General features: G+C 49.7%; 1 protein-coding gene across 1 annotated transcript; it reads left to right on the top strand.

Moving 5' to 3' along the window:
* The first annotated feature begins 6420 nt into the window (after positions 1-6420).
* On the top strand, positions 6421-13671 carry CNN1 (calponin 1). Its single transcript, XM_074311120.1, has 7 exons — positions 6421-6709; positions 10429-10550; positions 11042-11108; positions 11908-12045; positions 12163-12273; positions 12424-12570; positions 12735-13671. Exons 1-7 carry the CDS (start codon positions 6497-6499, stop codon positions 12978-12980), a joined length of 1044 nt encoding a protein of 347 aa, XP_074167221.1. The 5' UTR covers positions 6421-6496; the 3' UTR covers positions 12981-13671.
* Positions 13672-14218: the final 547 nt, after the last annotated feature.

Genomic DNA, 14218 nt, shown 5'->3' with positions numbered 1-14218 from the left:
GACGTTTGACCCAGTAATGTCACTATTAGACCTATACCCAGAGATCAAAGAAAGAAGAAAAGGACTTATCATATACAAAAATATTTATAACAACTCTTTTTGTAGTCATAAGGAATTGAAACTAAGGAGTTCCCCATCAACTATGGACTGACTAGGCAAATTATGGTATATAAATGTAATACGATATTATTATACTTGGTCAAAGGACATGAATAGACAATTTTCAGATGAAGAAATCAAAACTGTTTCTAATTATATGAAAAAATGCTCTAAATCACTATTAATTAGAGGAAATTAAATTAAGACAATTCCCAGGTATTACTGCATATCTCCCAGATTGACTAAGATGACAGGAAAAGATAATGATAAATGCTAGAAGAGATGTAGGAAAACCGGGCACTAATACAATTGCTGATGATGTTGTGAACTGATCCAACCATTTTGGAGAGCAATTTGGAATTCTGCCCAAAAGGCTTTTAAGATGCAAATACCCTTTGAATCATCACTGTCCTACTGGATCTGTATTCCAAAGAGATCACTAAAAAAGGGGAAAGGATCCATATGTGCAAAAATGTTTGTAGCCCTTTTTGTAGTGGCAAGAAACTGTAAGCTGAGTGGATGCCCATCAGTTGGGGAATGGCTAAATAAGTTATGGTAGATGAATGTTATGGAATTTTATTGTTCTATAAAAAAAATGAGCAGCAAGATGATTTCAAAAAGGCCTAGAGAGACTTACATGGACTGATGCTAAGTGAATTGAGTAGAACCAAGAGAACATTGTACACAGCAACAGCAAAATTACATGATTTTCAATTCTTATGGAAGTGGCTCTTTTCAAAACAATGAGGTGATTCAGAACAATTCTAATAGAGTTGTGATGGAGAGAGCCGTTTACACTCAGAGAAAGGACTTTGGGAACTGAATGTGGATCACAACATAACATTCTCACTGTTTTTGTTGTTGTTCATTCTCATTTTGTTTTCTTACTCATTTACTCTCTTTTTTAAATCTGATTTTTCTTGTGCAGCAAGAGAATTGTATATGTTTATATCTATTTGACTTAGCATGTATTTTAACATGTTTAACATATATTGGATTGCTTGCCATGTGGGGGAGGGGATGGGGGAAAGGAGGAAATAATCTGAAGCATAATGCTATGCAAGGGTCAATGTCAAATTATTCATGCATATGTTTTGAAAATAATTATGGTATATAAATGTAATACAATATTGTTATACTTGGTCAAAGTATATGAATAGACAATTTTCAGATGAAGAAATCAAAACTGTTTCTAATCATATGAAAAAAGTAAGCAACACTTTATAAAATATTTAAGAAATATTTAATATTTAAATATTTATTCACTATAAGAAATTGTGAAGGGAAAGCCTAGGAAATTTTGTATGAATGAATGCCAAATGAAAATAGAACTGAACTGAAGGGGAAGAAAAGGGCTATCAATAGAATTGCCAAAAGAAAAGAATGAAAAGAATGTCACTGAAGCTTTTTGAATGCACTGAAGAATCAGAGGGGGGAAAAAAGATCAAATAGAAATAGTCAAGCAAGATAGTTTTGAAAGTTATTTGTTCAATTTAGCACATAAAATGCCATCCTCCTTATTCTCTTCATTCTCTGTCTCCTGACCCTTACTCTCTAACTTTGGGACTTTAAGTTCTGATAGATGAGTTTTCACCTTTTCTTGTCAAAACTATATAATGGAGATTTGTGGTTTCTTATATAATCCTCTTTTCTGCTCTAGTTTATATACAGAAGCGTTCATTTTATTTTGTGTTAATTAAGTTCAGAATAAAAGTACATATACATATATAGATATACAAAATAAAAATATATACTTAATTATAATATACAATATTATATACATTATGGTTATATATATATATATACATATATATATACACACTTTGTAAGTTCAAAGACATGAAAGGAACTTATAAAATGAGCTTATACAAGCTCCCTTGTAGTTTACTTTTATGTGTGGTCTTTCCTCTTCAGAATGTAAGCTCTTGTTTGCTCATATTTATATCTCCAGCACGTAGCACAGTTCTTTGCCCATAGCAAGGGCTAGATAATATTTTATCAGTCATTCATTTATTTACTCATTCAATGTATTGATTTGCCAGTTGAGAGCCCTCTGGTGGTCAATTATTACACGGAGAGCACTGGGGTGGGGATACAATTAAAAAATAAAGATAGTCCCTGGTCTCAAGGATCTCACATTCTAATGGGGGAGATAGTATATATGGAAAGACTTAGTTACAATTTAGAAGGAAAGATGCCATAGTCCTTAAAGTATGGAGACAAACAGAAGAGACTACCTCTTCGTTAATGTTATTTCAACTGATCTGATTGTGTTAGTCACTTTATATATAGAGAGCTGACTGTGGACCACCATATCACACTGTGCTTCCCATTGAATTCAACCATTCCAGATGTTTTGTCATCTACCGTGTCGCTTTCTATTTTCTCCTTTGTCTGGACTTAGTTATCAAGTTAATCCTGTCATAATATTATCTTTTTTGGAAAGGAGCTGCCAATTGTTCTATGGATCAAGTCAACAGCCATACTCAGACATTCCTTTCCCTGGGCACTTTCCTTATTCAACATTGCCTTCCCTGTTAGACTGTAAATTCCTTGGGGCCTGAGATAGCTTCATACCCTCTGATCCAGCAGTGGGCCTGAATCCCAAAGAGAGCATTAAAAAAGGGAAAAGGATCCACATCTGCAAAAGTATTTGTGGCAGCCCTTTTTGTAGTGGCAAAGAACTGGAAACTGAGTGGCTGCCCATCCATTAGAGAATGGCTGACTAAGTTATGGCATAGGATTGCTATGTTAGATTAGTTCTGACTCAAACAGACTCTTGTGAAGAGATCCTTCAAAGAGAACCAACAGGCCTCTTTTCCTTCATTTTCTTCCGGGGAGTTCTTGAAAGCACATTAGGGGATCTTTAGGAGCCATTAATAGCAGCTCTGCAGAAGCATGTGACAAGGCAGCCATGTATTTGCCTGAGTAGCCTGAGAGGGAAGTTCCTGGACCATGTTATTTCTGGACATTCGCCTTCGAGTTATAGAGGAGGGGAAATTTCTCAGGCATTGTAATTCAGGAATCTGTCCTAGCCTGGAAAGGGAGATTTCCTGGACAACACCAGCGTTAGAGGTTTTCTTTGCAGTAAGTCTGAGGATAAGGATGGCCTTAAGAGGCAGAGTAGGGCAGCTAAGATGGGGCAGGAGACAGAACATCATCCATGAGTTCAAATCTGGGCTCAGACACTTTCTAGCTATGACCCTGGACAAGCCACTTAACCCTGATTGCCTCAAAACAAACAAACAAAAATGTGGGGAGAAAGAAACAGAGCCAAGTTCCTTTTCCTTTGGAGCCTAAACCACAGGCAGAAGCTTTGGTGTGGAGGACTTTAGGACCCTGGTGGAAAAGAATGCCTTTGATTCTTTATGAGCTATTAAAAGTGATTTAATGTGTGTTCTGAATGCTTTTATGGACTCTTGAGTCCTTTATATTTTCTCTATTCTGCATGTCTTACTAAAGGATAAGGGAAAGACTGTCCTACACATGTAAAATGCATTTGGTACCGTTAGTACTTGTAGGGGACCTGGGAATTCTTTTACATACCATTTGTAGACCTAAAATGGATGGCATTCAGAGATTTCCCAGAGTAAATAAACTCTGAGAAAAAGAGAATATTTCAGCCAGATCAAATCTGTTTAAAACCCAGAATAGATGGGGGGGGATGAGGGAAAGGTCCTGAAGGGGACACACCATAAATATTATATATATTCTGCTCCTGAGGAGCTTACAGTTTATGGTGAGGGGGAGCACAAGCCTCGGGACCAGAGTTCAAACAAAGACACTATTCCTTACAACCTGGGAATCCTGCTGTAAGACATTCAATTTGTTCCCTCACTTCTAGGACCTACCACCTGTTGTAGCAGATGGGTCTCAGAGTCAGGAAAGGCCAGTCTCGGACCTACTCTAGATGTGTGTTCATGGTTAGTCTTTTGGTGACCCTCTCAGACAGTAAATAGCAGATGAGTCTTGGCCTTCTATTGGTGGGAGAAGTTCCCTCACAGTGAAATCATAAATCTAGAGAAAAATAAAACAAAAAAGAGAAATAGAGGGAATCAGATTATGTGAAATGATTGCTAAGGTCCCTTCCAGCTTTAAAAATTATGGGTGAAGAGAGAGAGGAGAAAAATTGAAAGTTCGATCTTTGAGGACTTTTCCTCATTTTGGAGTGGGGTCCTCCGCAAGCTCCTGACTTTCAAATAACACTCAGGGATCTCCTTGCCTGGAATGAAGGCAACGAACCTTTTTTAGAAGGAGAGTGGTATGTGTGTGCGCTCGTTTGTAGCTTTATAAAGAGATGATATAACCTCTTACGCCATGTCAGGGTGGCCACCTGTTCCTTAGTGGGAGTGGAATGGAGGTGACAGTGTCTAGTGCTGAGTGAAGGTCATTACTCAGATGTTCCAAATGTATGTTCGTGGTGAATCACTCCAACCTTCCCAGCATTCCACTCCCCACGTCACAACTGGGAGCACCTAGAACCCTTTCCCTTCCTATCATTGTCTACCCATTGCCTCAACCACTGTTTTCCGGGTTTTCTAACATTTCCTCTACCCCTAATGTGCATAGAGTTTCATTAGCTTAGGCTGAAATCTCCAAACTCCCTTCCCCTAATCCTTATAAAGGATGAAGCCGGATTGGGAGGCAAAGAAAGCCAAAATCATGATAGAAAAAGAAATGATTTTCTCCGAAGACGGGGGGCCTTGGTTTTCCTGAGGATAAAAAGGGGGGCACTGTGGTAAGCCCAAAAGCGGACTTCCCTGGAGGCAGGAGCTTCAGGGGGATCCCATTCTTCAAGCCAGACTGTGTGACTTCAGAGCTGAAGAGGTCCATTCTATAAATGGTGAAGCCTACAATAGAAAGGAGGGAGGGAGAGGAATGGCGAGGGTGGCCCACAGCCCTGATGCTGACGCTGTGTTAGTCACCCGCAGACATCACGTCCAAGGGATTCAGACTGAATACCCTTTTGCCCTGGCTCAAGGGCCAAGTCCCTTCCGTAGTCTATTTAGGAGCGATGAGAGGCTTTAGAGAGGCAGGGGTTCCTCACCTCGGGGCCCATAGATTTGTTTTTTAAAATACTTTGAGAAATGTATTAGAATTGGTTTGCTTTGTGATCCTATATGTTTTATTTTGTGCATTAAAAAAAAATTAATTCTAAGAAGGGATCTGTAGGCTCTACCAGGCTACCAAAGGGATCCATGATATACACAAAAAACTAAGAGCCCCTGCTTTAGTCCAACCATTTCATTTATAGATGAAGAAACTCTCATGGTTTTTTGATGATCCGCAATGGAGGAAAATTCTCCTTTTCCTGTTCTGAACGCTCAGGGTTCCCCGTTCCGCTTCTTCAATTCAGGGGCAGAATTCCCAGAAGGAGAGAAAAGCTGCCTGGGGTGAGGGGTGGGGGGAGGGGAAACAAGCATTTCTGCAGAAAAGGGAGCCTCTAACTAGAGGGTGGAAGTGGGGGGGAGGGAGTGGGGTTGGGAGCACAGAAGTCCTTCCCCATTCCATTTCCCAGGGAGCCCGAGGGGGACCCAGGACTCAGGAGCCAACATGGCCTTAAAGAGCCTGAGTCTTGTCTGGGCTGATTACTCCCTTGGTGCCCCCATTATCCTTTCTGAAATACTGGTCCACAGGTGCCCTGGGACTGAGGACCTCAATGATGGGCCCGTCAAGGGAAAGTCTTAGAACCCTAATCAGAAAGAGTGGAGAATGAGAGAGGGAAACGGGACAGAAAGAGAGGGAAACTGGGAGAAGCGGAGAAAACAGGGGCCCAGAGAGGGAACAATCAGGGGCAAGACAGAGGGGAAAGAAAAAAACCTGCTCCACGAGCTCCTAGAACACGGGGAATGTGTCAAATTCTAGATGCTTAATACATGTGGGCAGGGTTAAACTGACTCCGAGACAATCTTCAGTCCATCTCAGTCTCTGGAACAGTCACAGAAAAAAACAAATAGAAAATAGAGCCAGACAGAACCCGGTACAGACGGCCAGACACAGACACTACTCGGGGTTAACCCAGCGTTACGGTGGGGGAGGGTGACTGCTGTCTCACACTGTCCCCGTCCCTGTCCACGGCCCTATTCCCGTTTCTGGCTGCTTGGGTCCTCCCCAGGAATTCTCAGCTGGTGATTCTTCCACACTCCCCCACCCCCCTTTCTGGGCTAAGAATGACTCTAGCAGAGCCTCCCCTCCCCTACAACATCCCTCCCCCCACCAAGGTGGAAACAATGACAGCATCGGCTCCCAATACCAGGGGCCTGACATCACGGGGGGGGGGGGGGGGGGGGCGCTCCAGCAAAGAGGGGCTGGCTGACGTGGGGGAAGGGGAGGGGGGGATTGCTTCTCAGCCATTGGCGGGCCCTCCGGCCCAATGGGATGACCTGCCAGGGCTCATATGGGGAAGCCCAGAGCTCAAGCTTTCAAAAAGTTGCAGGGAAAATTGGAGACCACTTCAGCAGCAGCAGCAGCAGCAGCAGCCGCCGCCGCCACAGCAGCCCCGAATCAGAGAACCCCGGGCCTGTCCACTGGCAGCAGAACCACCAGCATGTCCACTGCTCATTTCAACCGGGGCCCCGCTTACGGACTGTCAGCGGAGGTCAAGAACAAGGTAAAACCCAAATCACCTTGGCTCAGCCATCTCCCCCAGGATGCCTGGGCACCCTCGGTGGGATTCCTAGTTCTCAGCCCCCAAGGGGGAATGTCATGTCTGAGTTCCCCCTCCTCCTTCCTCTCTACTCCCCAGTCCCCAACTCTGGTTTCCTGGAGGAGAGGGTAACAAGGTGATACAGAATTCAGGGAGCCGGGTCTAGCCCAGGGAAGGAGAGTCATTATTTCTGAACTAAAGGCCAGTGGAAGAGTGTTCTTGTCCACCGCGAACCTGAGCTCCCGCTCAGTGAGGGGTGATGGAGAACAGGACTAAATCTAGGTGGGAGGAAGAGGGAAGGAAAGGCAAAAGGGGGAACATGGGAGGATGGAATGGTAAAGGGGGAAGAACTGGAGGATCAGGATAGTAAGGAGAAGGGGTAGAGGGGTAGAGAGGGTCAGGGAAGAGAGACTCAAGGGGCAAAGGGTATGGAGAAAGGGACTGGAATGGGAAAAGTGTGCAAGGGAGGGGGACTGAGGGCCAGAGGCTGGAGATGTGAAGAAAAAAGTGCATGGGCAGAGGGAGTTAGGAGAGGTTCACCCAGAGAGGCTGGAGGGCCGGAAAGCCCAGGAGATAGTTATGGACTCTACCTTGTGGGTGGGGTGGGACCTGGTGCCTGAAGGAGAGAGGGCCTCAGCTGAGCAGGCCTTTTGTCAGGAGTTGCTTAAATACACCTCTTGGGATATCTCCTCCCTGGAAGCTCTCACTCCCCGGATTTTGTTCCCTACTTTGCACCCCGAGGTTCTGAGTATTGTAGATGTAAGTAATAAATATTGAGTATGGAGGGTGAAAGGAGGAAGAAGGGGATGGATTCCCCGTGGAGGGAGGGATACTGAGCACCACGGGGACCAGGATGGGCAGGATCCTTTTCTCCAGCATCCCAGGGGCATCCTTCAGCCCCAGGGCCGCCTGCTGAGAGATGCATCGCTCAGTAACTTTGGGGAATTTTAAATCTCCCACTATCCCTCATCAGACTAACCCCAACAAGCAGAGCAAAGCCAAATCTCAGAGGCGCTGGGTGATAGTCCCTGGGGGACAGCGGGACTGTTTGGTTACCTGGTTCTGAATTCTTGCTGGGCACCCTTCTCCAGCTCAGGGTTAGAAAGCTTCCGGGGAGACAGATCGCTTTGTCACCTGCCTGAGCTTCCCCTGCTGTGGACTCCCAGAGTGGCTGTGCCCGGGAACTCCCAGAAAGGCCAACCTGTTGATAATGATGGCCAGCAGGAAGCATCTCCACACCACCCCCACCATCCTCCAACAAGAGCATGGGAGACATAGGAAGTTTCCCATCATTGTAGATTCCTATTTACTCTCTAAATCCCCCAGTTATCTTTCCTCCTGGGTCCCGAATAACTTCCCAGAGTAGCATCTTTCTGAGGGTCTCTGTCTCCCTTCGGATGGAAAAGCTCAGTCCTTTGGAGAAAGAAATCTGGAGAGGAGCGGGGACCTGACTGGGACGGTGGGGCTGGAGGGGGAGGAGAGAATTTAAAATCCCAGATTCAGCAGGAAAGGACCTTAGAAATCATAGCGTCCAATCGTCCTGACTTCCCGGCCAAGAAAACGGAGATTCCCCGGGGATAGGGGGTCTTCCCTCCTCCTTTTTTCTCCATTTAACAGGATCAGGAAGGGAAGTGAGAGGGGGAGCTTGGGCTGCCCATCCCCCACTGGGACCCAGTTCCAGACTACCCCCTCTCTCCCTGAAGCACCCGGCAGAGCAGCCTCTCCATATAAGGCTGCTTTGGGGGAAGCTAGGCAGGGAAGCCCGAGCTCTATATAAGGGCTGGTTTGCTTTATAAAGCAAACTGGAGCTGGAGGGGAGGTGGGGGCTGGGGGACCAAAGGGAGGGGCCACAGTGCAGGCTGGCAACAGATGCTCCTCAGGCCAGGTGAGTAGGAAGAGTGGAGAGCTAGGCCCCTCCCCTCCTGTGGGATTCCGGCCCAATCCTCCCCCCCTTACCCCACTGCCCTGCCCGGGGCAGATCGGGACCTGGGCACCCCCTGCTGGCATGTAGGAGGCTAAGGTAGGTGCTCAGCCAGGCTTTCCCAGCCCACTTCTCCCCGGTCCTGTTCCTAAAGCCTGGGGGGAGGACCTGGACCAAAGTGGTGTTGAGATAGTCAGAGAACTTGTTTAGTCTAGTGGGGTCATGGTGCCCCCTCATCCCATGTCTACACACTCTGTCTCTCCCAACCTCCCACCCCTATCTCTCTGCTCTTCTTCCTCTTCCTCCCTTCCTTCTCTCTCTGTCTCTCTGTCTCTTTCTCTCCTTCCCCCTCTTTCTGTCTCTCTCCCTCCTTTCTCTTTCTCTCTGTCTGTCTGTGTCTCTTTCTCTCCTTCCCCCTCTTTCTGTCTCTCTCTGTCTCTGTGTCTCTTTCCTTCCCCCTCTTTTTGTCTCTCTCCCTCCTTTCTCTTTCTGTCTCTCTCTGTCTCTGTGTCTCTTTCTCTCCTTCCCCCTCTTTCTGTCTCTCTCTGTCTCTGTGTCTCTTTCTCTCCTTCCCCCTCTTTCTGTCTCTCTCCCTCCTTTCTCTTTCTCTCTGTCTCTCTCTGTCTCTGTGTCTCTTTCTCTCCTTCCCCCTCTTTCTGTCTCTCTCTCCCTCCTTTCTCTTTCTCTCTGTCTCTCTCTGTCTGTGTCTCTCTCCTTCCCCCTCTTTCTGTCTCTCTCCCTCCTTTCTCTTTCTCTCTGTCTGTCTGTGTCTCTTTCTCTCCTTCCCCCTCTTTCTGTCTCTCTCCCTCCTTTCTCTTTCTCTCTCTTTCTCTCTGTCTCTGTGTCTCTTTCTCTCCTTCCCCCTCTGTCTCTCTCCCTCCTTTCTCTTTCTATCTCTCTCTGTCTCCCTCCATCTCTCTCTCCCTTTCTCTGTCTCTGTCTCTCTCTCACACTCACATAAACACATACACATGTATGCATACATCTCCCACAAAACTCAGCAGTGCCATAGGTTCACCAGTCTTGGAGGCCGCCCAGAGAATTCCTGGCTGCAGGACTAATGGGAAATGGCTTCTCAGGGTCCTCCAACTCTGAGATTCTGGGATGTAATTACGGAGGACTGGAGATGAAGATAGGGAAATGCACGGATGCACAGCCATCCATGTACACTAATACCCCCCCAGAGAGCCCCAGGGAGAAGGCCGCAGAATTGGGACACACACTCCCTCAGATGACACTTCTGTGCCCAAGCCTTCTGCATTAGGTCTTCTGTCCAGACCCATCTCAAGAGGGGCTGAGGAGGGAAGAACCAGGAACCACTGACACTCAAGCGTAGTTAAGGGGGCTGAAGGGTAGCTCCCCCCCTTCCATCTCTACCCAGTCCTCCCCCATTGCCCTGTGCCAAACCTCCGGAATGCTTGGAATGGGCCCCCTGGGCAGGTGCTGAGCATGGCCTGGCCTAACGCCTCCCCCGCCCCTGGGCCCGGGGACAGCATTGCCTTAGTAGGGAAGAGATGGGAAAAGAAAGCCGGCCTCTCCATCAGCAGGAGGAGACGGAGCTGGGGAGGAGGGGACCTTTAACAATGGGTACACTTTTGCCCTTAATACAGTTTGGATAGGGCCGGTGTCTTGCCACCCAGGACACACTTTCCGTGACCCGTTTTGCCCTCCTGAACCTCAATCATAAGCCAAGTCCTTCCCCGTCCCCATACCTCCTCACAACGCTGGTCGAGGCGCTCTCACCGTTCTCTCCCACCCCCAGTTGGCCCAGAAGTACGATCCCCAACGGGAGCAGGAGCTCCGGACATGGATCGAGGAGATCACCGGAAGACGCATAGGGCCCAACTTCATGGATGGTCTCAAGGATGGAATCATCCTCTGCGAGTAAGAGTGGGCGGGCTGGCGGGGATTCTGTGACTTGGGGCTTCAATTCGGAGAGTCAGGTCCGCCCCACCCCCAGATGTCCAGTGTGGAGCGGGAGATTCCGTTTTCGCCATGGCTGGAGGGTGGGAGACAGAACCTTGGATTTTGATGCAGGACCTGGGATCAGCTCCTGCCTGCTACTAACACTGGGGAGTCACTGCGGGCCGGGGCAGATGAGGGCTGCCCTCTAAGTGGAGTGGTGAATTGTTTGCTCTCAGAACAGTGAGCAGAAGGAAGTTGAACAAAGGTCTTTTGGGTTCAAAAACGAGAAACATTTCAATAATTAGTTCTGTCCAGAAATGGAATGGGCGGTCCCAGAGGGAGGACAATAATGGGCTCCCAAACCTGGATTTGAGGGGAAACGGAATGTTTCTTGGAGGCAAGGGACCCTGCTCAAGATGGCAAGAGAAGGCCCTGAACAGCTCGGGTTCCTCATCCTTTGTCCCTTTCAGGTTTATCAATAAGCTGCAGCCGGGCTCAGTGCGGAAGGTGAACGAGTCCACCCAGAACTGGCACCAGGTAGGAGCCGGCCCACCCGACCCCCCGCTCTCCAGCAGCCCCTGCCCCCTTCTCCTGCCCGACCCCCCGCTCTCAGCAGCCCCTGCCCCCTTCTCCTGCCTGACCCCCCATTCTCCAGAAGCTCCTGCCCCCTTCTCCTGCCTGACCCCCCATTCTCCAGAAGCTCCTGCCCCCTTCTCCTGCCTGACCCCCCGCTCTCCAGAAGCTCCTTCCCCCTTCTCCTGCCCGACCCCCCGCTCTCAGCAGCCCCTGCCCCCTTCTCTTGCCCGACCTCCCATTCTCCAGAAGCTCCTGCCCCCTTCTCCTGCCTGACCCCCCATTCTCCAGAAGCTCCTGCCCCCTTCTCTTGCCCGACCCCCCTGCTCTCCAGAAGCCCCTGCCCCCTTCTCCTGCCTGACCCCCCATTCTCCAGAAGCCCCTGCCCCCTTCTCCTGCCCGACCCCCTGCTCTCCAGAAGCCCCTGCCCCCTTCTCCTGCCTGACCCCCCATTCTCCAGAAGCTCCTGCCCCCTTCTCCTGCCCGACCCCCCCGCTCTCCAGAAGCCCCTGCCCCCTTCTCCTGCCCGACCCCCCGCTCTCAGCAGCCCCTGCTCCCTTCTCCTGCCCGACCCCCCATTCTCCAGCAGCCCCTGCCCCCTTCTCCTGCCCGACCCCCCGCTCTCAGCAGCCCCTGCCCCCTTCTCCTGCCCGACCCCCCGCTCTCAGCAGCCCCTGCCCCCTTCTCCTGCCCGACCCCCTGCTCTCCAGAAGCCCCTGCCCCCTTCTCCTGCCTGAATCCCTGTGTTCTGCTCCTTCCCCAGCTGGAAAACATTGGCAACTTCATCAAAGCCATTACCAAATACGGGGTGAAGCCTCACGACATCTTCGAAGCCAACGACTTGTTTGAGAACACCAACCACACGCAGGTGCAGTCCACGCTCATCGCCCTGGCCAGCGTGGTGAGTGGGGCCTGAGGGAGGCCTTGTGCGGGGGAGGGGGGCAGGGACAGAAGGGGGGACGGGGGGGGGGGGGGGGGGGGGGGGGAGGACACCGACTCCATGCCTGGGTCTCCACAGGCCAAGACAAAAGGGAACAAGGTGAACGTGGGAGTGAAGTACGCTGAGAAGCAGGAGAGGAAGTTTCAGCCAGAAAAGCTGAAGGAGGGGAGGAACATTATAGGCCTGCAGGTGGGTAGGGCTCTGGGGGAGCGGAGGAGGGATCCAGGGCCTGCTTCCTCACTGACTGCCAGGCTGGCCCATGGCCACGTTACTGCTGGCCTTGGGAGGGGCTGGGCTAGTACCTGCCATCCTAAGACTCCGGGATGGATTCCTCCCTAGATGGGCACCAACAAGTTTGCCAGCCAGCAAGGGATGACAGCGTATGGCACCCGCCGCCACCTCTATGACCCCAAGCTGGGCACTGATCAGCCTCTGGACCAGGCCACCATTAGTCTGCAGATGGGCACCAACAAGGGGGCCAGCCAGGTAAGGCACGGAGGCATCGGGAGGGAGGGGAGTGCCAGGCGAAGCTTTGGGCAGCCCATCCCAAACCTGCCTGAGCGCCTCCCTGGCAAACACCCGTCGCTCCCAGCCTTGCCCTGCGGGCAGGGCGTGAGTTAAAGCGGCCACTCCGCTCCTCCCCACTGTAGGCGGGCATGACAGCCCCCGGGACCAAGCGGCAGATCTTTGAGCCCACGCTGGGCATGGAGCACTGTGACACACTCAACGTCAGCCTGCAGATGGGCAGCAACAAGGGGGCATCCCAGCGTGGCATGACGGTGTACGGCCTGCCCCGCCAGGTGTACGACCCCAAATATTGCCTGACCCCCGAGTACCCGGAGCTGGATGAGCCCACTCATAATCATCACTCACACAACTACTACAACTCTGCGTAGGGACCAAGCCCAACCCCCAGGGAGTCAGCAGCTGCTCTAGGGGCCTGAAGAATGGCCGGGCCCAGCCTGCCTTACCACCATGCCTCAAGGGTCTAACTTTCCAGCCAGGGTGCAAGGTCTGGGGACTTTCGGGTTGGGGGAGTGGGCTGTGGGAGCCAGGAGAAGGGGGAGAGGAGAGCGAGAAGGAAGGAGGCTCTTTCCTCCTTCCCCTTCCCTAGACCCTGCCAAAAAAACTCACCCTGAGCCTGCTGCATTCTTGGATCTGCTTTCCACCTGCCTCTTGCTCAAGGGCTAAGGCCCCCATTTTCCCCAGAGGTCAGTGTAAGAGTAAGGTCTCTTCCTAGGGATGGAGGTGAAACCTCAAATATACCAAATATAATAAGGCTGGACAATACCCCCAACAGAAAAGCCTCAAGAAACCCAAACTACTGAGTGAAGATGAAATTGCTCTGCCTCCGTTGCCCTGAGGACACCCGTTCTTGTCCCATCCCGACAGCCCTGACCCCAAAGCAAATTTGTCTCGGACTCTTCCCTTCCCAACCCCCGCAGTGAGCACCAACTGCATGCCAAAAGGCCAAGCAGACACACTCGGTTTTGCATTTTTGCATTGACTGGCATTCCTGAAGGCGTTTGTTAAGTGAGCACTTTTTAAAAAATTTCACTGGAGCACAATAAAAATCTACAAAAATCACTCATAGCTCCCAAAGCCTACTCCGTTTCCCGCTCCAGCATCCTAGAGGCCCGGCATTCCGTTTTTGCCCTTCCCCTCCCTCTGCCTCCAGCAGCAGTGGCCATCACCCTATGTCCTAGTGTGTGTTTTTGTTGGGGGAGCTGAGGGTGGGGAGGGAGTGTGAGAGCTGAAGTTGGAAGGTCCGAGTTTGAATTCCGGATCTCATTACTGTGACTGAATAAGTCATCTTACTTTGCCAAATCTCAAATTCCTACCTCTGAAAAAGGGAGTAGATGATCTCTGAATCTGCCTTATTTCTAGGGGGCCTCAAAAACCAAGAAGCAAAATTAAGAAGGAAAGGAAGAAGGGAGGGAGGGATAAAAAGAAAGGAAGGAAAGAAGGGAGGAAAGAAGGAAGGATTGATTAAGTGCTTACTATGTAGTATGTATCAAGTACTTTACAAATATTGCAAATATTTCAATTGAGTCTCATAACCACTTTGGAGGTAGCATTTATTAAGTATTTACTACTATGTGCCAGGATTGTGCTCAAGTACTGGGGATACCTG

The sequence above is a fragment of the Sminthopsis crassicaudata genome, chromosome 1 (genome assembly GCF_048593235.1).
Source record: "Sminthopsis crassicaudata isolate SCR6 chromosome 1, ASM4859323v1, whole genome shotgun sequence".
NCBI classification, from domain to species: domain Eukaryota; kingdom Metazoa; phylum Chordata; class Mammalia; order Dasyuromorphia; family Dasyuridae; genus Sminthopsis; species Sminthopsis crassicaudata.
This window is presented reverse-complemented; position numbering and strand designations above follow the sequence as displayed.